Raw genomic sequence first — 27,071 nt, 5'->3', positions numbered from 1 at the left:
GTTCTAAAAGAATAGAGAAACAACTTCGGAATCTTTTTAAGATCTTGTAGAAGTTGAGTCTAAAGCCTTCTTATGTATTCCTCTATCTCTGAAGATTAAGTTGTGACAGCAACCTTTTAAAACCCGTTCAGTGATAGTATAAACGTGTCTGTAAAACGTTAAAGGTGTTTGTGATAGATGGAAATTTTATTTTTATAAGACAGAATTTTCATTTTAAAATCACTTTGAACATTTGGCTTATTTGTTGCTTTCTTTATTTCCACATTAGCCACAGTCCCCACCCCTAACCCCTACTAGTTTATACACATCCAGTACTCCTAATGGGTCCCAGTATCCCATATTCTCCATTGAACCAGTGCATTATTGCATGAGTGACATAAAAACAGGGAAGCCCAGAATTCCTTCTTTCAGAAGCCTCAAAAGAGGGGTAAGTTGGATAACAAGTTGAAATGCATGACGGGCTATGAACCGTGTGTTTGTGATGTGGCTTTTCTAATGCTCTTCACCCTCATTATAAGGCTTACTCTTTTTCAAGTAACACTTCAGCTGTAAGGTCACTTTTAGGATACTGTGGTGGTGGTGGGTTTTTTTTTTTTTTCATACTATACAGACCTTACCAACAGATTAAAATTAAAATAACACAAATACTCTTTATAACATTCCAAACGCTTGTGCCTAAAATGAAGGTGTTATAAAGAGGGTGCTCAGCATGCGTTTGATACCTTTTTCCATTGTCGTTCACATTCACAAATGTTTTCCTACCATCATATAACATATTTTTGCAGTACTACATCATGAGGTATAAATAGTAACCATAAAAATCTTACAGATCACCACTTTATTTGCTGACTTCTAATTGAAATAATAGTAGTTGATGTCAAGACAGAACTAAGAAAGGAGAAGTTTCATTTTTTTATACATCAAACATTAATGCACTCAGTGCTTGCAGATTTTGCAATACTGATTTTCTGAAACATTACCCTCTTAATTTTATGACTAAGAAATTGTTTTTCTTTGTCCAAGGTACTTTTTGGGTAAAGGTATTGAAAAATTAATACCAAATGCTACTTTCTGACATTTATCGATTCGTTATTACTGGCATATTCTGCAAATAGAATTTGTTTGGAAAACAGCAGAAGAGAATTGTACAGTAAATGTTACTAAGAAACCACTTAACAAGTGAAACGTACTGGCACTGTCCTGTTACGTCAGTGAAACACAGACTGCCCAGTTTGTGTCTTTTAAGATGTTTAATGATCCTTATAATGAGATAATTGGATGTATTTGATTATATTTAATTCATGATTTTCTCATATTTGAAAACAAAATCAGCTTGCTATCTTGTGCATCAAGAATGGCTGGTTACTGTAATGTGGAGATCAAAGTACAACGTAGTATTGCAGGAAAGTTAATGATTTAGAGGCTCCCTTGCTATCATTCAGAAATGAGTTATACTTTAATGTACTTTCATTAAATCATGTTGGGGCATCTTATATCAGGCCCCCAGATATTTTGTATGTATTTATGAAGGGAAGCTTTTCCTTTTCTCAATTGTATTATAATCTGTTTTGGTCATGAAGATAATATTTCTTCTTTACTACTCAATGAAGAACTGAATTAAAGTTGCTGAAGTAGCAGAGATCTTGATTAACTCCCACCTTTTTGTTTATCGTTGCATATATCAACTCCTCACAAACTGACATCTTAAAATCTTAGTAGTTCTAGAATTCGTTACTGAAGCAAAAGATCATTTAGTAACCGCTAAACAACACCCATTGAAAATGAAATATTTTAATGTTATGTTCTTAATAATTCATTGATCTTGTTGTAAAATTGAATGAACTTAATATAGAACGGTATTCTGTAAAATTAATAAGGATTGCTAGTATCATCCAAGTCTGGATTATCTCAATGATCCTGTAATATCAAATATTTTGAAATTTCTAAGTCTTCAAGATGAACCCTTTGTTTTACTTTGAAATACAGTGCAAACATTTTAAGACATCACATTTCAAATGCTTTTAAATGCATACTGTAATTTTAGAAGATTTTACATCATTGACCAGTTTTATCTTTGTAATACACTTTGATTCAATTCTAAATAGTTCCTAATACGTAGTGCTATGTTTTCCATGGTTTTGTCCCTGGAAAACTATGTTAAAGTAGTATTGACAGGCAGAAGTATCAAATGGTATTTTAATTTGCTTTGAGATTTATCCATGAGCAAAGATCAGATAATAAGCATACTGGTTATTCTGTTCTGAGTGCCCCAGATGTCATCTGAAGCACAGAACCAGCCCACTCTCATTCTGTGCTTCATGCATTAGGACTTTTCCTGTCATCTGCTGTACAGAGAATATAGTGTACAGTAGCTGAAGTTATCACTCTATACAAAATTAACAGGCTATTGAAAAAAGTCTTAGGTATAGCCATGCCTCCCTTTTATTAATACTGTTATTCAGTACAGCTTATTTTTTGAAATCTTAACATTTCCATTTATTTACGAGGTCTTTGCTCAGTGCTACTTGTTACATAAATGGTTGCATTGGGAACAGTGATACGTAAACCTTATTTTGCATTTTCTTGGAATACTCCTTTTAGAGAGAAAAAGTAGTTGATTCTGTAGCCATTTTACATCTTTGGACCTCGTTGAGGTTTCTACCATGGTATCATTTGTGAAGGACGTTCACTTTTTTTATTGCTAGAAATTAGAATTTTTTTGTGTATGCCCCAGTCAACAGTCATGACAATTGCTAAGGTCATATAAACGATGCTGCAGATATCTGTCTATCTCCTAAGTTGCTTAGCCATTCTCTGGAAAGGCTTGTAAAAGGTCATGGAAAGCATAGTGAATCTTCCAAGTGCTGTGACATGTTAAAGCAAAGATACAACATCTGTCCTTTTGTTTATTTACTTCTTCCAGATAGAATAACTAAAACAGTTCAGGGTAGCAACGCTGACCCAAATGTGTTGTGGTTTTTGTTTTTGTTTTTTTTTCCAAAAAGTAAAATCAGTACCTTGAAAAAGGTCTTTGTTTATTGTCGCTTCCTGTGATAATAAAGTGGAAATTACCTTTGTAAAAGTGATGGTAGTGGATTGTTAGCTATAAATAACAAATTATTTGCATATGGCTGATCAGTCCTTCATCATCATCAAATTCTGCTATTTTGTGCAGTGTTGGCTGTGTGCTTGTTTCTTCTCCCACAATAAAAGTTCATTAAGTGTATTATTTGAACACTAAAATTCAAAACTAGTTTAGTGAAGTTGTGTTTTATAATTTTGTAAGTTAAACTACCTATTCTCATCTGTGGATTTTTTTAAAATCAGTAATGCTTAATGCAGAAGTGCATTCCTGATTATTGTATTTTGCTTTTCTTGTGCTCGTAGTAAAATGTATTTTTATAATTTAAAATGTTAATATTTAATACTTTAAAGATACATTTTTAGGCATTAATCATTTTTGTAACTGGTCGTTACATGTGAGTAATTTTCCATTTCTTTCTGTTTTCAAATGAACTGTGCAGTGGTCGGTGAAGATGGTAAGCCCGTGTGCTGATCTGTCTGCTGTACTTCTGCTAAGATAGCATGAAAGTAATCTTCTGAAAGTGTTTCCATATCATAACTGCTTTAAGTCAGGCCCTGGAATACATCTTCAGACTTTCCACTCTCATACACAGTCATGTTCTTAATCATCCACATGCTTAATGTGAGATAATGAGACTTGTGATCTGGCTGCAATTTAATCTGTGGTTTTGGAATATTAAGGTTGACCAGTACTCATCAGTTGGTGATGGTGGAAATACTTAGTGTTTTTTCTTTATCAGAAATAATTTTTAAGGCAGCATAAAATAAGTATAGAAAAAGATTACAAGACTTGTTTAAAAGAGGAATAGTGAATATTGCAAAATTCATGCACTTGAATTTAACCTGACATTTACAGTGGAGATGATCCTTTCTGTTTAAAGTATTAGAAAACTTTTATATTAAATGAAAAATGCCCCTCAATCAATATTGTAATTTTGCAGAGTTAGTCAGTAAACTTCACATGAATAGCTGTGTTCCTCTGAGTATTACTCACTGGTTTTAATTAATTGACCTGTTAGGAGCAATGATACAAAGGATGTGATTATCTGCTGTTCTGTAGTGTATGGAAGCACCTGAAAGGCTTCTTATTTTCCCCGAAAGAAAATTCTTGCTTTGTTTTTGAAACATCATACTTTGATTTCCTTTTTTTTTTTTTATTGGTGTCATGTATTTCCATCTTAAAATGTAGAGAGATTAGGATGTTAGAAGTAGAGAAGAGCCAAGAAGTTGAGGGGCAAGATCATTAAGATGGGGGAATCTAGAAACTTGCAATTGGCATCTGAGCCTCTAAGGCTGCTTGTGTCAAGATCTTGACAATAATGTTTCTGTCAAGCTTCTTCTTGTCAAAAGAAATGCTGCCCAGTTCATTTTACATCTGTGGAGGGTTTCTGTAATGGCAAGCAGGTTTTCTTGACCTAAAAACACTTGTAAGAAAGTAATGGAACTTTGTTATCAGTATGTGTACCATTTTTCCTTCTTAAAAAGCAGTATAGGCATCTATTATTCCAGGAGGAAAGTTGGCACATCAAATTCACATGATAGGTAAAAATCTCCTCCCATTCTTCATTACATGCAAATACTACCATACTATTTATAATCTTAGCACAAGCTTGCAATCAAGCCTTTGCAAATTTGGGCTCATAACAATACTTGGCCTTAAGTTTAAAAAAAAAAAAATTGTTTGAGAACTAGCAGGTTTTTTCCCACCCTTGCAGTGTTGTTGTTTTTTTTTTTTTTTTTAAATTGAGAAGGTTACTTGGAATATATGAGCAAGTTTTCTTTGATTCAGAGTAACAGATTTAAGTCAAAATTTTGATTGTATGCTCTGTGAACTGGTTTTACTCTAGGTAAAATGTGTCGGAACTTTGTAAGTTGAATTGAGATTCTTTTAATATGTTTTCTAGCAAGATTGATGAACTTCTGAAAGAGAACTATATTAATATTTTAGAACAGAGGTCCAAATGACAGTGTTCTTCTTTTGACAGCACCCAAGTAGCCATAGAAAACGCGGTCCATGGAAAGATTCTATTATGTACATACTATTATCTATATACACATCTTAGATTTTTGTTCTGACTGAAGTAAATATTTAGTAAATAATGCTGGTTTCGCTAAATCTGCATTGGGGCAGTGGATAAAATAGGGAGTTTAATGGCTCAGATTTTTAGACTAATGATTGCTTAGTCTACGGATTGTTAATTGCAACACTGAGCCAGCTGTTAAAGAAGGCAGAAAGAACCTTGAATGAGTGACTACAGGATAGCACCAAAAACACGCATTAATTCTCTTGTGGTCTTTTAAAGAGCTGTGTGTCAAGTAGAGTTCTAATAAGGTCCATCTTGCTTCCAGTGAACACTGTTCATGTGTGGGTATGTCAGTTCAACTGTCTAGATGTGTGCGTGTTACTTGTGTAATAGTATTTGTATTTACAGGGCCCTGCACTGGAAGACTTCAGCCACCTTCCTCCAGAACAAAGACGCAAGAAACTGCAGCAGAGAATTGATGAACTCAACAGAGAACTACAGAAGGAAACTGACCAAAAGTGAGTGCATCATGATTCTCTTTGTCTGTTTCATTTCAAGACCTACGCTTAAGCCAAAAGTTTCAAAAATTAGGAGAGAATAAGCTATTCTAAGCTATTAAAAGCATTTTAATTGATGGTTTGCCATATGTAGATTCTGCTACCATTGCCGCCTCCTGCTTCAGTATAGTATCTTTGTTTAGTATCTGTGCACTCTAATCATGGGTTAAGATTTCAAACGCAAACATTATTTTTGCTTTAAGGAACCAGTACAGGTATATATAATTTTTATAATTATTGTGGGCTTTTCAATGTTGTTAGAGATGCCCTCATCAAGATGAGAGATGTTTATGAAAAAAATCCCCAGATGGGCGATCCAAGCAGTTTACAACCAAAATTAGCTGAGACAATGAGCAACATGGACCGTCTTCGGATGGAAATACACAAGAATGAGGTTAGAATCTAAAACAATTTCTTAGAAAACGCACATGAATGGTAATATTGTACTTTGCCTTATGGGTTACATATGTATCAGACATGAAACTAATTGATTAAACCAAAAGCTCCCAGTACGATTTTCTGTGGGGTGCCCTATTTTCAAGAACGTTAGTCTAGCTGGAATGACAGTGTACTTTATTGTAAATGCAAGATGTTGAGAAGAATTTATGAATTAGTTATTGTGCAGTTCATAGGTGGTTACTGATTTTTTTCTCTGTTACTTAACATTACTATGGAGTATAGGCTAAGCAGAGAGGATTAGGTTCATGCTTCACATAAAATATTTGCAAGACTTCATATGTGCATACAGTCTCTCCGTGGCTATACAACGACAGCTAAACAGGATGTAGTTAAGTGCCTTTTTTAAATTGTAGTTGCTGGTTTAGAATCAACTTTTGTCTTTATACCAATATTTGTCTTTTTTTCTTCAAGGCCTGGCTCTCTGAAGTTGAAGGAAAAGTAGCAGCCAGAACTGACAGGCGGCACAGCAGTGATATCAACCATCTTGTAACACAGGGCCGAGAGAGGTTACTATTCTATCTCTACTGCTTTTATATCTATGCTAGAATCAGTGTATCTCTCTGATAGTTAATAGAAGGTAATAGAAGGCTGTTCCTTATCCTCTGAAAGTTTATGTCCTTCCAAAGGATAACGTTACTGGTTCTAAATTCTAGGTCACTTATGTCATCATGGTAATGTAGAAAAATTGAGAGTCAAACTGTAACACCCACTCCTAGCACCTTTTAATACTGTCTTCTTCCATTATATAACAAACACTAACCTGTTTTCCATGTTTTGCAAAGACAGGTATGTCAAATTTCTTCCGTTTTCTAAGAGAATTCAATCCAAACCCTTGTTGTTAGGTCAAAACACTTACAGAAAAATCACTTCCAAACTGTTAACACGCCTTCCCAAAGAAATATCCATGGTCTTGCACTTTCCTATGATGTATATATGATGTATATATGTTCAGAGTTTCAGAGCTGAGAACTCTGAAGAATCCTCATGCTGCAATCATTGTATTATAGCCCTGAAGGGAGTTACACAGACGATGCAAATCAGGAAGTCCGAGGCCCTCCACAGCAGCATGCACATCCAAATGAATTTGACGATGAGTTTGAAGATGATGATCCATTACCAGCTATAGGACATTGCAAGGCAATATATCCTTTTGATGGTAAGGTTAACAATATATACTATGATTACCTTTCAGTCAAGCAATTTGACTACAAGGTATGGATTTTTTTTGTTACAGAGAAGACAGGTAAAATAATTTTAAGTAAGTAGATTAACTTTTTTTGAGCAACTAGTTGCTTATACGATCAGTGGAAATATAAATTATAAGTTTCATTCATAAGCACTACTTCTGTGCTGTTTTAACAGGAAAGTTAGCACAGCTTTGGCAAATATTCAGCTATAGAGATTGGACTAGGTTTTTGACTGTCAGCCTGTTTGACCATATGTTTGCTTGCACAGATTGTTTTATACTTCCTGTTTATATGCAATCTGGAAACTATGTTCTGAGAAAAAGACTTGAAATTCTGTTGTCTTTGCCTTCTGTTTTCCCAGGTCATAATGAAGGCACTCTAGCAATGAAAGAAGGGGAAATTTTGTACATTATTGAGGAGGACAAAGGAGATGGGTGGACAAGAGCTCGAAGACAAAATGGAGAGGAAGGCTATGTACCAACATCTTATATAGATGTAACGCTAGAGAAAAACAGCAAAGGTGCAGTAACCTATATCTAACAGTAAATCTGCAGCTTTCAAGTGTACATTTTCCAGGGAAAGTAGTAGAAAAATAGTAAGGCAGGTTCATGGAAAGCATTAGAATAACAGAAGTCAGGAATGGTCTATTGTTTGCAATGTGAATTTGCTGTAGCTTTTCCAGAAATGACAGCATTAAATTGGTCTATAATTTTGGCTAACGCTTTCTGCTTTGTTTCACTGATACAATGTTCCTGCTCTACAAAGCACTAAATCCATTTCAGCCATTAAATGGAGAGATACCAGGATTCCTGCTTCTATAGGATACTTTGTCTTTATAGAGAACTGAAAAATTACTTATGTTCTGAAGACCTCTAAGATACACTGTTCACTTCCTTGACTTGAAACTATATGCTTAAACCAGTGTTTTATCCTGTACTAACTGAATTCAGTTACTGAAAATTATTAATTTCCTTCCTTAGCAAATATTTGGCATCTTTCACTTCTTAAACAGGAAAATCTTTTCTGAATCAAAAAGCTCAACAAAATTACTCAGGAAGTAACAGTATGATTAAAAAGGACAGAAGGTCCAGTGACCTGCCTCTCCTTCCCTTTCTGTAGTTTTCATGTAGAATGTTGTGTATTGGACACAACTCCATTGTTTTAGCTATAGATACCTTGAACCAAACAACAACAACAGCAGCAGCAGCCACATGTAATTAATGCTTGGTGTTTTACTCAATTTTAACCTCCATTTGCTCCTGAAAAGGGAATGATTTTATATTCTTAATCTGTGTGTGTAAGCTGTCTTTGAATTGTATCATGTTTAGTTTGAAAACAAGGTTTTTAATTCTGTTCCCCTCACTGTTAAATCACTGAGGCTTGGAAAATGCATTGCACTACTTGATTTCATCTAGAAACTATGGATTGTATTTCTAATGTGAATTTATGAGAGTAATACAAGGCTAGTGCATAGCCACTGAGAATGGCCTGTTAGAACTGAGCACACTTCCCTATCTTCTAAAGGCCTTCAGTAACTTTGTTCTTTTCTTTTTCCTCTTGGACTGCAGGTTCCTGAAGCGGGTTTCTGAGAAAATGGGCGAGATCTTGAAGGAGGTTACATGCAGCTGCTTGGGGCGGGGGGTGGGAGGGAGGTGTTAGACTGGGATGCCCATTGAACAAGAGAAAAAGCTAGTTGCATGAATGCATGCAGACATACATTTAGTCACTAACATTCTTAGCATTTCCATACATAATTAAGGATGTGTTACAAATTCTTAAATTTGTGCAGGAAAATAGCATTCCATTACCAGAGTAAAAAGGCAACTTTTCCTAAAATTGCATTGTTTTCATTGTCATAGGTGGTCAGAGAGGCCCAACTATATTTTAGCTTGTGCTACTTTCTGGTTGGTTCGGTTATACTTTTTTCCTACTCATTTTAAATAGCAGTCATTTAGAACCATGTCAGCTACCAGTCTGCCTGCACCACCTCCATGCTCGCCCTTAACATCCTCTTGCATGCCTAGGACAGTCAGGCATGTCTGCATAACACTTGTTTGACATCATTCCTTCTCTTATTTTGTAACAAATCATTCTGTTTAAATACCTTCAGTACTAGAGTTTCATCCAGTATCCATGTATGCTGCTATAACTCTTCCACTGCAACCATCATTACATTCCAGTTTTTAGCATAACTGGTAAGAGAGCATAATGTATTTATGTTATCATTCGGGGAAATAATACCTCCCAGCTCTAACCTACAATGCAGTCAACAGAAACTTCTAGACCTGTGGTCCATCTTCAGCACTTCAGTAATACCTATTGTCAGCACTGAAAACCTGGAACACCACCAGAGAGATTCACCACTGCGAGCTAATGACTATTTTCAGAAGTCAACCACTTGCCATTCTACTGCTGCCTTAAACTATAGTGCCTAAATCTGTTGTTGCCAACACTACCACTTACAGTATCTCACGAAGGGCTTTGTGTCTCAGCTCTTTCCACAGTGCTGCAGCTGCTGAGGTAGACATGGTAGGTGTTTTTTAGAGCTCTACTTTACAGGATACATGGTGCATCATGAATTTTATACATTGGGATGTGTATCTCTTAATTTGATTTTAATATTTTTAAAACTATTTTTATGGAAACTGTCTCTTAGTTTTTGACTATGAAGTTCCAATTTTAATTAAATTACTGCAGTGCTAGTCCGTTTCTAGGTGATGCTTCATTGTATGGACCAGTTGAAATTTGAGTGATACTTTGTAATGATCGATGTGCACTTTTACTTGTAAACAATTGAAATTTGGATATGTTTATACGTGTAAATATAGTTGTCTGCAGTGCCCCTGTTGCTTATGTTGTCTTGCCTCCCATTTGTGGTTCTATTAATAAATACATCATATCTGATCTATTAGGGTGATAAGAATTAGATTAGAGATGTTGGGTGGGGGGGATATTTGCATCAAACAAAGGTTGTTAACCCAGCCAACTGCTGTTTGGGGAAATGAAATAATAATCAAAACGTCCTGTTTTTCTGGGGTCTGAAGCAATATTTGGATGCAGAAGTGCTGGATTCTTTTTATTTTCAGTGTTATTAGCAACTGTACTACTAGTAAAACTGAATTTGAGTGACTTGTGTAGAGGTTTATTCATTTTGTTATATATACCACTATTACACAGCTTGACCTAGTGTATTATGGGGGCTATTAAATGCTAAAGTTTAGATTTTTGGAGCTTGTATACAGGGTTATTTATATAATAATGTGACAATACTCAATACTGACAAAACTATTTACGTAGGTTTTGTTTTTGTTTTTAAATAGTACATTTTTCATTTTAAAGCTAGAGGAAAGGAAGAAATGTGACCTGTGTATTTTCTGCTAAAGGGCCTGTGGTTTGCCTGGCTAACAGCCGTACAGGTCAGTAATAACACTTCCTGGGAAAGGACAAAATGTTCTTCTTACACTACTGTTTGTTTTTCTAAAACCAGGATTTGCTTCCATTGAAAGCAGGTTGCTTTCACTAGGGATAGTGCAACTTGTTGTGAGGGTTATTAAGCATAGGAAAAAATACATCTGTCCTTGCATAGCTAGTTATAAATTACTTATTCTAAAATTCTGAATGTGAGTTGTCTAAAAGACTCTTGCCTTTTCCAGTACTTTTTAATCTTTTTGTGCACATGTTGATTTCCTAAATGTTAAATGCTTTGTTTAAAGATCGTGTTCTCTGTTGAGAATATTTTCATGGAATAAAAAATCTTTTCATGGTCTAAAAAATTAGCTTCAACCTTTTTCTTAAGAATGATAGGGACTGGGCAGTGTGACAGTATAAACTAGAGCTCTGTTACCTGTATTGTTGTAAGAACCTCTGCAATGATTGTAGATAGATGGAGGGGAAGTGATTGCTACCATTCTGGCAGTGGTTGGTTTGCTTGTTTGCCTGCTTACTCTGTTACTTTCAAACGCTGTAACATCTCACTCCAGGAAAGGGCTTACTGACAGTGAACAAATGCAACTTTGTAACCACAGTTCTTGCCCAAGTATTTATACAATTTCTGAGAACGCTTATACATCAAATCTGTACATGTACATGACAATGTAGTATTTGCTGCTAAAGCATTCTTTATATAAACGTTATGCATTCTGATTATCTATGAAAAGTACTAACAAGTAACTCTTCATCTAAGAAAAAAAAGTAAGTACTGCTTTTCATGATTCATCTCAGTATGTAAGTTTTAATACATACATACACCCACCTTTACTTGTATGTGAAAGTATTTTAATTACCTAGGTGGTTTGTTCTTGCCATTTCATCATTCATTTCCTGGCAGCATAGCTGTCCAGCCTCCAGCAAAAGTTAAAGTGCTACACATGCTGTCTGGGGAAAAAAAAACCTTCCAGTTGTCCCAACACATACACAACTAATATTCTACTTTCATAGGTAAAGTGAAATTTGAGTCTTCTGTTGAAGTCACAGATAATTTCTTCAACTATAGTATGCAAATTATTTTGCATAAGGATTTACTTCAATTCACAATTCTGTGCATCGTGTTTTATACCCAGTTAAGGAATATTATACAACTGTCACATAGTTAATCTATCACTTTATTTACACTATTTGCTTCATTTTAATATAATTATGATGCAAATGCCCCTATTCTTAGGCATCATCAACACATTGTAACCTTAAGGAAACACAGAAAGCTACAGAAGTACTTTACAGGGATTACCTACCTGCATAAAGAGATCATTAAATGATGTAGCGATGCAGTAAATAAATAATTTGTTTTAGAAATCAGTAGTTTTAAAACAAGTGTGCATTGTGCAATTAAAAGTTCTAAACATCTTGTGAAATGCAAGAAGTTTGTGCAGTATCAGATTACTGAAAGAAAGCTACAGTTATTTCAAGTATAGTACTTAATAGTGTTTATAGTCTTAGATACTTAATTGTTCCACCTGCTTCACTGGAGGAGGTTCCAGTTTTCGGGAAAGTGCAGTTAAAATCTGGCTGAACTTCTCATATCTTTCATTCTGATTAACTTGTGCTCCTTTGCTGCCCCAGAGCAATCTCATTTGAAATTCTGTCTTGAAGATTTCACTCATCTCTTCATCTGGCTGGAAACCTAGCAAGTAAAAAGAATCCCACAGTATCACCATCAAGCAAGTTTTTTACTTGGAAGAATTGGCTTTTAAACTGCATTCCCTCCAAATAAGAGAAGCTTTAGTCTCTTGGGTTTCTTTTGCACAGTTGTTTTAACAAGCTAGAAGAACAATGAAAAACTTCAACATGTTATATTCGAGTAGCACTAGAGTGGCTGGCTGTAGGTATACTGGGATAAGCTACCCTTTGCTCAGTTCTACTGGTCTAGAATTGTTATGTATATAATTGTCATTATAGTCATTAGAGCCTGTAATTTCTGATGCATACCTGCTGCCTGTAGAACTACATTTCTTCCCCCTCTCAACTTTTTCACTGCAAGCTTAAATTATACAAGTCACATTACTAACATACTGCTGCTTTCTGGCTGCAAGAAGTCAAGATTGTTGTGTTGCATCTTGGCCTCCTGGTAAATAATCTTGGTACGGTAGATTGTGATTTAGTTCCCAAAATCAGAGCGCAGATTTTAATCATACAGGAAGCGGTGAGTTTTCCTTGATCCTTCTTGTACTTACATTCAGTTACCAAGTTTCCTGCAGGACCTTTGCTACTATAACAGTTCCCATGAGAGCTGAGAAGAATTTGTTGTAGTGACTATTACTTTCACTTAAGCAGAGATCTTAATTCTGCAGACATAACCTGCATATTCTGTTAATATGCAGAAGTTTCTCCTGCGGGTGCTCCCTACCTTCCAGCATCCGTTGTGCCGTCAAGCTGTACATTTCTGCATTCTGTGCTATCTGACGAGCTGTGGTCAAGTGCCTGAACATTATTTCGCAGCTTTGATCACTGCTTTCCCACAGATCCATCCCTTCAAAAATGACAGCTTGTCGCTCCATCAAGGTAACAAGAGGCATCAGCAGTGGCAGTGTTAGGTTCTGTGGCACTATCTCTGGAATAGAGAAGAACAAACCACATCAGACTTAAATTTTAGTTGAATGAAGTATTGTAAATGCAGTATTCTTTTTTAAGTCAGAAACTGGCATTTGTCTTGAATCTTATAAAATAAGCACCTCACTTCTGATATATTCTGTCCTACCAGTTTCTAGTAAGTTGCTGGGCTTTGGGGAGAGAGCCAAGATAAGATAAACCACAGCAAGGACTGTGGGACTAAAAAGTTTTCTATCTCTACCTGTTCTCTTAGCCACAGAAGTGTTCAGAGAAGCATCCCTCTCCCTTGCACCCCTGTGGAGATCAGAGCTGCTAAGAGCACTTGGTGATGTGATCAGAGGAATTATGTGACTAACCCATTCTTTGTATTTCAGAATTCATTCTCTGATCCAGTAGGCAAAGCACATGGAAAACAAATCTGTGCAAAATAACTTTCATTGTATAGGAAGAGGGAGATTTTCGTCCTGTCCTTAAGGCAAGATTTTGCAGTTATTCTGCTTGGTTTCTGCACCACTGCATTTTCCACAAAGAAGGTGGGGGGGTTGAGCAGACAATGTTATATTCTGCATTGATGCATGCACACAAGCACATACATACTCATGTTTTGCTCGTGTACTGTTTCCTTCTATTTCATTGTGTTTTACTGCTTTATGTTGTCATTTTAAAATGACTGTTATACACAGCTGTCAAAACAGCAGCTTATCTCCTTCCACAGGCAACTGGCAGTGGCAGAATTTAAAAGCTAGAAGAAACACCATCATTCATGCTCACTATTCCACTCACCTTGTCCTTCATGCAAAGCCTTGCTGAATGGCTTCAGCTGTTTCTCATACATGATGGCAGTCTGGGTGTAATGATGTCTTAAAGAGGTCCAGGTTTGTTCTAACCTGGTGACCTGTTCAAATGAAATTAGAGGAATGCACATTTTTTACTCTAGCAAGTAACAGGAAAACATGCTACTACTGCATAAATTAGTTTAAATGAACCAACTAACAACTCCATGTTTTGGAATGTAAAGAGAAAAATGATTTTTTTTTTTAATTTTTTTTTTTTACCTGTGGCATTTCCAGTGCTTTCATTATGGCAGAAAATGCATACAAATCCCCCAGTGAGTCCTTCAGCTCCACTGCAACTTGGATGATCCTGTTTAATGTTGCGGCTCTATCTTCCAGATCTCCTGTGCAACCTAAGATATCCACAGCTATTCCTATTGCCATGGTATTGTGCCTGCAAGTGAAGCAATTTATACTACTGGTTACTAATTATTAGTGATACATTATGATGTACGTAAGTTCAGCGAAGATCAACTTATGTATATTTCAGTGTCACTTGTTCTTCACAGCATCTTCTTATCAAGAGCTGTAATGCCGTTATATAGAATACATATTTTTTTTGAGTTTGTGTTCTAATACATTTTCTTCAATACTGTTAGTTACTGGGCAGCCAGATCTGGGGTACTCCATTCAAGGAAGACTAAGCCTGGCTAGCGCTCTGTCAACATCATAGAACTTTAGCTGCCAGGCCCACTCAGCAGTAGGCACACAGAGCATGACTGCCTGAACCAGCCAAATGACTTGCTTTTCTGTTTTACTCCACTTGTGAATACGATGTGAGCTGTCAATAGCTAGAAATCAGAGAGATATCAGTAATGCCTTATGGTATGCTAGCTGGCTGGCTGAATATCCCTACAGTTTTGAACACAAAATTTTGCTTGTGCAATGAATGACCAAACTCTGTGGGTAATAGCCCCAGTTCCTATTGTGCTCCCTCTGCACTCAAATCTTGAGGTCTTCCCCCTAAATTTCAGCAACCAAATTACTGAAATATGAATCAGAGAAGCTAGATCAGGATAGAAGATCCTAATTACTCCTCCTTAACTTGGGCAGTTTCTACAGAAAGCTTTGCTGATTAAAAAAAAAAAAAAAGCACCTTTGCTAGTTCTTCTTTTGCTCTTTTCCCCAGCTGCAATAGGCAATTACCATTATTCTCTACCAAAAAAACACTTATGTGGTCAGCTAGAACTTAGGTCCTCTGAACTTCACTTCATAGGAATGATTAAAAGAGAGCTGAAGATTTTCAGCGGCTCTAGGATCTTGCTTTCCATACCATCCACCTTTCCCAGTATTACAATCATGGAGTTGCACTATGACCTCAAGAAATTTACTTTTGCAAAAAGAAATGATAAACTATCTTCTGTACGCATGAATTAAGAAAATGTACAAGAAAACATTCTTTGAGGAGATGTTGAGTACAAAGTAGCAATGCTCTGTCCTTTCCAGGGCCGTCTGCCTTGGAAATAAGGAGTAATAGGAACATTTACCTTTCGATTAGGTCCAGGCGCAATTGATGTCCATAAGGCAAAGTAATCAGTTCAAGACCCGAGTTCACTCCCATAATCCTCCTCATCTCTTCAGAAACTTCTAGTATCCTTGCCACCTGACAAATGCAAAAATTTGACCATGAGTTTTGAAACTACTTAAAAAAAAAAAAACCACAAACTTTCCACATAACAGCACTCTAGATTAGCGCAGGACATAAACAGGAGTGCATGACATTAGAAGATAGTAATCCAAGAACAACGTAGGCACAGTCAGCATCTCACCCAAAAGATCAGTAAAAAACTTTCTGCACAATGATTCCACCATAAGAAAACATAAAAGGTGTGGCCAAAATACTTTGTCAAACTACATCCTTCACTTCCAGAAGGAGATCCACATGCAAGCTCCAGGAAACATGCTCCCTTGACCTGATGCTTATGAACATGGCACTGCTCTTTGGCCTTAAAGATTGCATCTGCTTAGCTTTCTTCATTTCTAAAAGGACAACATTGCTCAGAATGTTTTAAATTACACCACAGGGTTCTCATAAGGATTAGCCAGTATAAGGACTTTGGGGAAGACACAGTGTTGAATGCCTAATGAAATCAGTGTGTGAAAACTGACACCCTCACCGCTTTGCCCTTGCTTTTTAAGCACATGGTATTAGCTACTGGTTATAATTAGCAACAATTACAAGCAAAACCAAATTAATATAATGTGAGATTATCTGATAGATTAAGACCTATACATTGACATGTTTACAAACCAATCTGCCTCTTACTTCTAATACACCTCTCAGCAGACTTTTTTGGTTATGAAAAGACGAAAGCAATCTGCCACACAGCAAGCCTTGCTGGTGCAAAATCTAGCACTATAGAGAAACTTCATTCACTTCTGGAGAAGCAGGAGTGATACAAAGGCCCTGGATAGATGCAGATCACAATTACTTCGAAAGGATTCCTCTCCGACATGTAAGTGGTAGACTCACTCCACCACTTAATGAAGAGGTGCTTCTTCCACGAATGAAAGTTTCTGTAGAACTAGAAATGTTGTTATTTAAAAGGAAAACTGAACTTGTGATGCCACAAGAATGTCTATGATCTTCAGCCTTAACACAGATCTCAGTGCAAAGCATGTATTCTGGCCCAGGTGACATGCCAATCTCATTGTATCTTAACAGTTCTTACCAGTGTAATAGTACCCAACAAGTTACCAATGAGTGACAGTCACTGGCTCTCAGCTCCACAAGAATAAGACAACATACAGACTTCCCTGTGTGTGCCAGCTAGTTACTCTTCCTGCTCCAATATACAAAAATCTGGATATTTAAGACACTCCAGCCCCACAACTAATTGTACAGGTTCCCACGCTACCAGCTGTCTAGTCTCCTTGGCCCCACTCCAAAGTTTACAGGATTTAACATAAAGAGGCTATCACTGGAAGAAAGCTTCAAAACACAAGGCCTCCCCAGGAAAGCATCCTAGAAAGCTGCTGTCTTGCTTTGAGTTAACATACTTGCCCCTGCACCAAGTTTTATAAGCCACCATGTCTCCATGAAGCCTCACTTAGCGGCAGCCACCACTAAATGAGAACCACAGAATACACAGCAACTGATAGGAGATTAAAGAGATGTATGGAACACTGAGAATTTGAGTCTAAAGCCAAGGCTGACAGAAGACACCTTTAGTCCAAAGAGATCTGGGGCATTCTTCTTCAAATAGGAAAAAAAAAGTCACCCCAAAAAATTCCTGCAAGTGAGTACATTAATCATGCTAGCTGCAAATCTAACCATTAATCTTTTCAAATCAATTCTTCGAAAAGCCTATACTTGCACAATATAAAGTATGGTGGAATTTTATTATTATTATTATTATTTTTTTACCTTGCAGTCCATTCTAAGAATGTGTTGTGCAATAACCTTTGGGTTATTCTTGGTGAAAAGCTCCTTAATTTTTCTTAGCGTTGATGTCTCCAGCGGCTTGTTTTCAGAAGGAAGTAGTTTGGATTCAAAATCATTTGGTTTAAAACTAGACAATGTCTCAAAAAGAGGTGCAGAAAACACATTGTTTTCTTCAGCCGTCTCAGTTGAAGCATCTAAAGGACCTGCAGAGTTCATCGTATCGTCATCATCCAGGATCACATAACTTGTTTCAGAGTTCCTGAACAACTGTGTTCCCCTCTCCTTTTGTGTCAGGTGCTCCACATAGCTGTTTTTCTGGCATAAGTGTTGTTTTGTTGCCACAGAATCTCTGGCAAGGCTTAGCTCACAATAGTGTCCTTCTGAACTATGGGAAGCAATAGGAGAATCTGGGGTCTTCAGCAGGGTTGCTTTGCTGGGTTTAGGTGGAGGCTTTGGATAGAGCTGGCTGTCTGATCCTCTAAGAGCTTCCCCTACTTGTGAATCATAGGTGACTTTCTGAACAACTGTGGGGCTTAAAGAAGGTTCACTGCCTGTTCTAAATGCAGGAGAGTTTGGGCAGGAGTCAGCATTTGCTTCAGGTAATTGAGACGAATGTCTTGAACCTGCAGGAGAAAACGAAAAAAATTTCTGTTCTACTGATATGTTAATTTTGAAGGCCAAAACACAATTCCTGGTGCCTATATCCCAGGGTCTTTTCTTAACACTATTTCCTGAGGAAATTATTGTCTGAACACGCAAATTATTCACTGATGAAATGTATATGAAATTATATTTTGAGGAATGAACTAGCCAACAAATTCCATTCAATTGCCGATCCTCCCAAAATCCCAAGTACACAGAACAGCTGCACTGTATTATTCTGTGGTAATGCTGACAATAACTCCAGCCCCGGCTGCATACATAGGCTGTAATGTCAGAGCTGGATAGTCTCCATGGCTTGGAATGGGAGGTTTCTTTGTAACCTGATCTATGCTATAAAAACAGAAACTTCCAGCCACACCACATAACAGATGAGTCATTTCTGAGAATGATAAGTTTGAGATGAAAGAGAAGCTTCACAATGTGCTCGGGCTTGACTTTGGAAGGTATGGGAGGAATGAATTTCAGGGATACTAACTTTTTTTGCTGAATAGTAGCTGGTTTGAAGGACTGGAGAAATACATCCATACATTTCTGTGTTGAATATTTATGCCTCATCCTGTATTCATAGCATATGCAAAACTCAGTATGCAATACAGGACTTACTTAAACCTTTGTCAGACATTCCTAATCTGCAGGTCTCAGTGCATTTGCTGCTGCCTACAGCAAAGTGGCTTTACTGTTTGTTTCCAGCTGACTCTCAATTCATGTACAAGCCAACAAAATACGCCAGTCACAGCCCATCACCACTTGTAAGTGGTATGATGCCAGAACCTGCTCAGAGGACCCCATGACAAAATGCATAGCAGTACTTTTCAGATAACTAAGTAAAGATTCACAGTTCCAAAGCAAAGATTTTGCAGCCATAGATTGGAATAAGATAATCAATTTAATTACAGATGGAGAGAAACTCGTTTTCTAAATGTCTTGGGCCACCCCACTGTCAAACATTGAAGCACCTTCTTTCTATCAAAATACAATCTATCACTATACAAGGACTTAGTATCTTTTTTGTCTCAAGTAGTCTTCCCACAATGGGCAGTATAAATTTTAACAGTTATCATATTCAAAATGACTGGCAGCCTCAGAAGACAAGCACTAGAATTTGCCTAGATCACAGCAGATGCATAATTGTATACTTCCTTACTAGCTCGGACAGCTAGCAAGAAATATAGAACCTAGTCCAATGACTGTACTTGAAGTGCAAGCAGTATATTAGTTCGGCTTATATTGGCCATTAAGTAGTAACTGTATATACAGTACTCAGAACACTGAGCAGTCTCACTTTTGTCTGAAGCGTAACAGATAACTGAGGCACTCGCTGCTTCTGTGTGTGAAATGTTTAATCACAAAACATACCTATCAGCAGATAGCTCTCCGACTGGTGAGTCTTTAGAGGGAATCTCTTGTCCACAACATGATCCAAACTAGCTGGCTGGCTGCCACTTTTTTCTTTGTTTCTAGGGTAGACAAAAATCCAAACAAAAACATAAATATACTCTGCAGTCTTAATACACATACCTGACAGAGAACACACAGTAGCTAGGGCAAGGATCATCAGCTTTCTACTCAAGCAGCTTGTATGATTAAAAGATACTTCATGCCAGCATAGGAGCAATGAAATGAGTTATGATGTGTGAACAACCAGCATTTAGGAGAGTGTTTGAACGTTGAGAGTTCTTAATAGAACATTCGATCTGGACACTTAGTATCTGTACCATATCTACAGTGGGAACTGATGGAGTTACCTCATTTCACCCTTTAAGGACAGTGAAATTAAAGTACCTCAAAAGATTTCCTCTAGGTATGCTCTGCTCCTGGGATTGCATGCTGGATATACCAAGACTCAGTCTTTTTGCTGTTTCTGTTTTTCCTTCAGGGATACTTTGCTCTTTTTGTCGGTCTGGAATTATGCCATACTTCTCTTCAAGACACCTGAGAGGCACAGTCCGGTTGATAGGCTGAAAAATAATTGCTCCACTCTGTTTTGATATTGGTGTGCGATTCCCAACATAGTATCTAACTAAGCCAGGGATACTGTCAAAACTTTCAAGTTCAAACTGATATTGAATACGGCAGTAGGCTTCACTTAATCTTAGAACTGTTCTGTTGATTTTAAAATGCTGAGAGGTATTCTTCCACTGACAGGTAAGAACAAAGTTCCCAGGACAGGAAAGAGAATCCCTAATCAGAAAATCTCCATCCCTCTGAACTAGGTCTTCTGCCACCTGTAAGGAAAATGATTATGCAAAAAAATACTTTTAGAATCAAGGAGCAAATGGTCAAATATTACCAAACAACAAAGTACTCTTAAACACAGGACTTAGTTTGGTTATTCTACGAGGACACACAAAGTCAGAAAATATAAAGCAAAGCACAAAGCGTGGTAGAAAAATTCTATCTCCAATTCTAAAATTATGAGGTCATCCCACAGCAAAGATCTGAGGGGCTTCTTGGAAAAAGCCCAGCAACCAGAAGCATGACCCACTTTCGCATGTATAAATTTCTTCTAGTTTGCTACTAGAAAGCAAGGCATGAAGGAAAATCAATGACTCTTGATTTTACAGTTTAAAGCATCTGAATCTACAGTCACACAAACATTTAGAAATCATTACTACATGACCCCAGAAATCCTGCTTTCAGTATTACCTGAAGTGACAGAAGCTTTCATTTTTTATTCTTCATGAATACTGCACAAAACTAGGAAGGAGTCAGAAAAATCCTGTTTCGTTGTATTAAATTAGTCCTTTCCATGTAATAAACTATGAACATGAAATCACAAATGTGGCTGCTGTGCCTGCTCTCCTTACTGATGGCAGAGCAGCAGGCCGCTGGCGGCTCCTCTGAGAGCCGGGTACGCAGAAGGGAAGCCCGCAGGGGGAGCTCCAGGCACTCCTGGAAGTTGAGCTCCAATACAGCGGCTGTTTTAAGGCATTTCTAACTACAGTCATGACCAGAATAAAGTTATTGAATAGATTTTGTGCTTTTTTCCTCCCCAAAATCAATGCACAAGAAAGAAAACAAAGAACGTTTAAACTTTAGATCAGTATACTGAATCAAAGTATTGTCTGAACAATATGTGTGGATAGTATTCTGATAGAAAGATTTAATTCAATTTCTGCCTGTATTCAGTGAAAAAAAAAAAAAGTCCTGAAATACTTATAATTTCCACCAGGGTCTTCCCTGAGTCCTTTCTCAATCTCATTTCACACCAAACTGTGATAAATATAACTTTCACAGTAAAAAGTATTATGTTTCTGCTAAATTAATGCAGATATCAGAGGCGTGTGTAATACTGCAGTGCAGTTTTGCCTGTGAAAGCTCAATACATCGTTGGCAACAAAAAGATAAGGAATAACGTACCTGCCGAGGAATACGTCCGTGGTACCAGGCATGGCTACGCAAGTCTTCACTGCTTAGCTGTAGTTCTTCCTCTAACTCTTTCTTCAGTTTTTCTGGGCTGTTGTCCATAACTTGCTGCTCCTTAGAAAACTGCAATAAAAGATAAAAAGCTTCAACTGTGCCAAGTTTACTCATTAACATTTTACCTGGGTAATAACTTCCATCACATGATCTGTACTAACCACTGGAATGCAGGTGCTGCTTTGAGCAGGCTGGCCTGGCTTCCATCTCTTGCTGTATTTTGCAAAATCCAGTGTTTCATGAACATGTAATTGTTTTACACTGCACAGAGTACAGTGGTGTTCTTTCTCTCCACCAAACCAATAATATTACACCTGCAAAAACACTTCTCTTTCTTCCTCTTCCCAGTAAGAATTCTAACTACTCCATAAAGTGGAGCTGGACCCACATACCTTGCTCCAATATTCTCCCTCCTCTTTAACGTTCAATTTTAAATTTAGGTTCTTTGGGTGTTCTTGTGGTGGTGGTGTTGTAGTTGTTGGGGTTTTATGTAATCCCTTTGGCCTATCCAATTAAAAACATTACATACTCAATATTTCTGTTGCACTAAACAAAAGCTGACTCTACCAAATTAAATTTCTATCCTTAAAGGGCTTACTTCGAAGGGTCACTAAGACTGTACATCCACTTTGTTTCCTTCTTGAGGGAAAGCGCTCGTTGCCCCTTAGCCCAGAAGGCATGAAATGCTTCTAACACCGATAACAACTACTGTAAGATTTTTCTGGAAAATGTATATTGTTTCTCCTTGGAGTACAATCCCATCAGGGCTTGTTAGCCCTTCCTGTGAACTATTAGCAGCGTTAAAATAATAACACAAGGTGCAGTATCTTCTCTAGCAACATTTAAAGTACTCTTTCGTAAGCATTTAGTAGAGGGAATTTCTTTGGACTTTCTTACATTCTCTCAAGGGTAGGGGACTCCAGGCCATCTTTAATGTTGTCTATGAGAATTATAATGGTTTGGTTGGAAAGGCTGTTAAAAGATGATGTTCAAGTCCAACTGCCTGACCACATCAGGGCTTACCAAAACTTAAAGCATGTTACTGACGGCATTATCCAAATGCCTCAAATGCTGCCAGGATCAGGGCACCAATCACCTCTCTAGGACACCTATTCCTATATCTGACCACTCTTGTGGTAAAAAAAAAAATGTTTCCTAATGCCCAGTCTCAGCCTCCTCTGGTGCAGCTCTTTGCCATTCCCTTGTGTGCTATTGCTGGTTCCCAGGGAGCAAAGCCCTGTACCTCCATTCTCACTAAGCTGCACAGAGAAATGTGGCTGCCTCTCAGGCTGCTTTCCTCCAGACAACCCCAGCCTCTCCTCACAGGCCATGCCTTCCAGCCCTTTTATCAGCTAGATGCATTCCAGTACCTTTTTACATGACGGAGCCCAAAACTACATAAAATGTTCAAGCTGAGGCCACGCCAATGCTACATAGAGCGGGAGAATCACCTCTTTGGACTACCTGGCTACACTGTTTAACGCACCCCAAAATACAGTTTCCCATCTTGGCTGCTAGGGCACACTGAGAGCTTCAAAAGCCTAAAATATTCAGCAGAAAAAGGCTCAAACCAGCAGGTAATCTGCTGCTATTTGATCAAAGAATCAGAGTACACTCCCCCTTGAAGGAAAGTAATAATAATAAGATAATTTTAAAGAGAGAGAGCAACATAACTGCCTCCAGCAGTGAAGTGGATTAAAATGAAACATATTCCTCGTGGTATTACTTTCTTTTTTTTCCTCCGCTCTGGATATGAACCAAAGCTTAACGTTCCCTTCTCTGACTCACTGATGTAAATATGCAATGCATGCATTATTTTAAAAATAACTGAGAATGCTGTTGGTCACACACCAATCCTATTGTTTTCATTAACACTGCTTTCTGTAGTATTTTCATCTTTGAATATTCATGGCACCTAACTGTGGGAGCAGGTGGCATACATTTAGCACTTATTTAAACATGCTGAGCATGCTGGGAGGCCTGAGAAATTCTGAGATAAATTCTCTACTTCTCTCTGCTCTTCTCAGAGAAAATTATGGCTTTATTTATTTATCTACTTATTAAGATGAGCACAAGTGAGAATGGTTGCTTAAAGAGGAAGAAAATAGATGAGAACATCCTGGCAAAGGATCACTTCTCATCAATTATTTTTCTGTGAACTGTAACTGAGTTATATTTATCTGTACAAACGTGGTTCAAATTTGACAACCATTTTCAACCCTTTACACTCTTACACAGTCAAGGCCTTTCCCCAGTTCCTCACAGGTCTTTTCAGAAGAAAAGCTCTGTACGGGAACAATCCACACCACAAAGACCATCTTCACTGCTTGGACTTTTACATAAAAACGTGCCCAGTGTGAAGAGATGAAGGTATGGAGCACAGAAAGTCACAGAAGAGGCTGTGGCAAGGTCTCAAATCCAAAGGTGAATCCAAGTATCAACATCTAGTCAAGTAAGGTCAGCAATTCCCCCTCCACTCCACGACTCAATGAGCTGTCAGGCAAAGATAGCTGAAATGACTTGTGGGACATGTTTGCCACCTCTGATTTCTGAACTCAAATGGCTGGCTGTGCATTTAAAGCTGACTGGCACTGATTCCAAAATTAACAGCTACTTATTTTACTGTCGCATCTTATGAAATTATAAGAAGCATTATAACATTTACATAAGCGGAGGAGGCAAAGGTAGGGCACACAAATGGAGAGTACAGTTTTCAAGTGCACCCAAGCCACCACATTTCTCCTGACTGCACCGGGAAGTGGCTAGAGATCTTTCAAAGTCCCCTCTCTGATCTAAACAGGATTCAGTTGTAATGATATACACATCTTTCATATTCATAGCTGTGTATTTTGCTGACTTTCTGAAAAAGACTACTAGTTTTAGGCGAACATATCACAAAAACATTTCTGAAAGATATTTTTACCAAGTAACTAGAGATATTAAAAAGAAAGCCAGACTGCTGTAGCAAATTGTTAATTCTAAAAGCATCTCACTTTGTCTCAGTGGTAGGCAAAGCTACTGTAAATGGAACAGACTACAGCATACAAATGCAATAACTATTTGCTTAGGAGAACTAGATTCTTAGCCAAGAGGAAGAGCTGCAGATGATCACTTGTCAACTAATTTCATCCACAGTCCTGACATGAATTATCTTAAAAAATGAACAACAAACAAAACCAACACAGGCTAATCCAAGTTACAGTTACATATGAATTTCAAAAACAGCAGACAAACCTAGAACTTCTCCTAGTGGTTAATTGGATATTTCACTACTCAAATGCAATGAAACACATTATGCACTTGAATTACATCTAGCAACACAACAGAAAAACATGTAAGGAATCCAAACCAACTAAACTGTTAACATTCACAGTTACTGATTTGTTAAAAATCCACTCCACCGTGGTTTACCACACTGAACATACCTCTTTGCCAGAGGTCAGCCATCTCCCAAGATGAAGCAAACATGCTGAAATAACCCTTACGCAACTCTGAATTTAGTGGAAGATCTCGTGGGCCTAGCATGTATCCCACAATATGCAGGGGACAAACTGCCAAGGTAAGCAAGTTCAGTACTAGCATGTCTTCCTGAACAGTTTTTTGTTGGCTAAGACATTTCTTATATAACCTGAGTGCACTGAAGGGAAAGTATGAATGATAAACTGTCTGTAGTCATACCTGCCCATGCCTTTCTATTCTAAATGCTATATCAAAGTCCTCTGATCCTGCAAGAATCTCTGCACACAGTTAACATAATGCAAGAAAGGGCTCAAAAATCAGCCCAGCCACGACCTATACAATCATATTAGTCCATCCAATCAAGGAAGAGAGTCAGCTAGGAACAGCACAATTAGCTATTTCAATGGACTTGCATTTAAAAAAAAGACTTATTCCATACAGCGTGACACATACTTCAGCCTCATTTCTGAATAAGTCACAGCACCTATGTGTCAATGGACAGTAATGGTATGCTGTAAATTTGCACTAACTTCATAGTGATAAACTTGCATTTAGCAGTACGTCCTCAGTTTGTATATTTACCTTATTGGCTCCTGTCCAGTGACAGAAGAAAACTGAATTTACATGTACAGTTAGAGAGTGAAGTGGATGGTAAAAATAAATTAACAGCTACAAAAAAAAAAACCAAAAAAAAAAAAAAAACCAACCGAGGGCAAAATTAAAAGCTTCAGTATATTCTACAACAAAACACATTTGAAGCAAAACAGAGAATCCTCCAGTTCAGATACATTACAATTTCCAAATAGTAAAAACTCTGTGAGAAATCTTTGGAGTATATAAACAAATTCAGTCAGCAGGTCTTCTTTCCAAATACAGATGCCTTCATTGACCTACAAAGAGCTCCCTGGAAGATGTGCTTTCCAAACCTTTTGTTCACATTTTAGTCGCATTGTTTTCAGTCTTGGTGCTATTTTTAGGCTCTTTTTTTTTTTTTTTTTTAAACAGGTCTCTGTAAGAAAAATACAAATCTACCTCTCAATGCATTGTCAACCTCAAGCAAAAGCCCTCAATCCTACAATCCTACATACAAAAATCCTACAAAAAGCCCTACATACCTGAAGGTAAACCTAGAGTGCCAAGAGCTCTGAGTGAGGAAAAAAAAGAAAAACCTAGTCAGTACAATTATTTTAGTGTTTTTAATAAATGCCACACCAGTTGATAACATTTCACAAAAGATTTCTGCTTCAAGGCCACGACATCTCTAAGTACAGCCTGCTTATAGTTTAACAAACTACTCTTGTATTACATAAGAGTTCACATTTTCCAGGCAAACATTAGCCTAGTGTGCTGAAGACTGGGAAATAACAAAGTTTAAGGAAGTCAAACCAAATGCCAAAATATAAACTTGTTGCATGTAAATTTAAAGAGGACTTGCCATTATATGCTGTTTCTGAGGAACTTGTGAACACATTTTAATGGAAACTTCTCACAATAATCTGCTGTTCATGCATCTGAGATGTTATTTTCGTTTGAGAGTATGGCACTCTCCAAAGGACACTTGCTATATCAAGCTCATTTCAATCATTCTAGCTGAATTAACCACACTAGATTAGACTAAATTTTAATTGTGCTGAACAGTCTGAGTGTGGTGATTAAAAAAAAAAAGAGTCCTGCAGTTATTTCTGTTTGCTACTCACATTTGATTCTTTCTACAGTTCATATCTGCATCAGCTCCAGTGAAGTAAATGAACCAATGGACTATCAAAATAGCTGAGAGAAGAATCATGTGGGTTTCTACATATATCCCTGAAGCTGTATCTGATGGATCCTAGCTTTTTTTGGCTTACCTCAATTTCTGTCCCAAACCGGCATCAATAGGCATAGTCTAATTAGAGGACAGCCTAGACAGACAACAATAATCTTAATTTCTTCTCCAAGGTGATCAACTGTTGTTT

General features: G+C 37.4%; 2 protein-coding genes across 8 annotated transcripts in view; one reads left to right on the top strand and one right to left on the bottom strand.

Moving 5' to 3' along the window:
* FNBP1L (formin binding protein 1 like) overlaps positions 1 to 11,084 on the top strand; it is a 61,189-nt gene extending 50,105 nt beyond the window's left edge. For 2 of the 4 annotated variants that reach the window (XM_021404801.1, XM_021404798.1), the window contains exons 10-14: positions 5,517 to 5,626; positions 5,927 to 6,059; positions 6,536 to 6,630; positions 7,132 to 7,280; positions 7,673 to 11,084. In XM_021404801.1, the coding sequence (XP_021260476.1) occupies positions 5,517 to 5,626; positions 5,927 to 6,059; positions 6,536 to 6,630; positions 7,132 to 7,280; positions 7,673 to 7,851 (666 nt within the window). In that variant the 3' untranslated portion in view covers positions 7,852 to 11,084. Of the gene's footprint in view, positions 1 to 268; positions 428 to 3,524; positions 3,540 to 5,516; positions 5,627 to 5,926; positions 6,060 to 6,535; positions 6,631 to 7,131; positions 7,281 to 7,672 lie in introns of all 4 variants that reach the window. The other 2 variants (XM_021404802.1, XM_021404799.1) reach the window with 2 other exon arrangements.
* The window catches only part of BCAR3 (breast cancer anti-estrogen resistance 3), a 94,203-nt gene continuing 78,468 nt past the window's right edge, over positions 11,337 to 27,071 (bottom strand). For all 4 annotated transcript variants that reach the window (XM_021404791.1, XM_021404789.1, XM_021404792.1 and 1 more), the window contains 9 exons: positions 21,598 to 21,726; positions 20,020 to 20,462; positions 19,594 to 19,694; positions 17,557 to 18,197; positions 15,677 to 15,792; positions 14,412 to 14,583; positions 14,140 to 14,251; positions 13,154 to 13,357; positions 11,337 to 12,430 (listed from right to left, as the gene is read on the bottom strand). In XM_021404791.1, the coding sequence (XP_021260466.1) occupies positions 12,243 to 12,430; positions 13,154 to 13,357; positions 14,140 to 14,251; positions 14,412 to 14,583; positions 15,677 to 15,792; positions 17,557 to 18,197; positions 19,594 to 19,694; positions 20,020 to 20,462; positions 21,598 to 21,726 (2,106 nt within the window). In that variant the 3' untranslated portion in view covers positions 11,337 to 12,242. The remainder of the gene's footprint in view (positions 12,431 to 13,153; positions 13,358 to 14,139; positions 14,252 to 14,411; positions 14,584 to 15,676; positions 15,793 to 17,556; positions 18,198 to 19,593; positions 19,695 to 20,019; positions 20,463 to 21,597; positions 21,727 to 27,071) is intronic.

The sequence above is a fragment of the Numida meleagris genome, chromosome 7 (genome assembly GCF_002078875.1).
Source record: "Numida meleagris isolate 19003 breed g44 Domestic line chromosome 7, NumMel1.0, whole genome shotgun sequence".
Lineage (NCBI taxonomy): Eukaryota > Metazoa > Chordata > Aves > Galliformes > Numididae > Numida > Numida meleagris.
The sequence above is the reverse complement of the archived record's forward strand: the minus strand, read 5'-3'. Positions and strand labels throughout refer to the sequence as shown.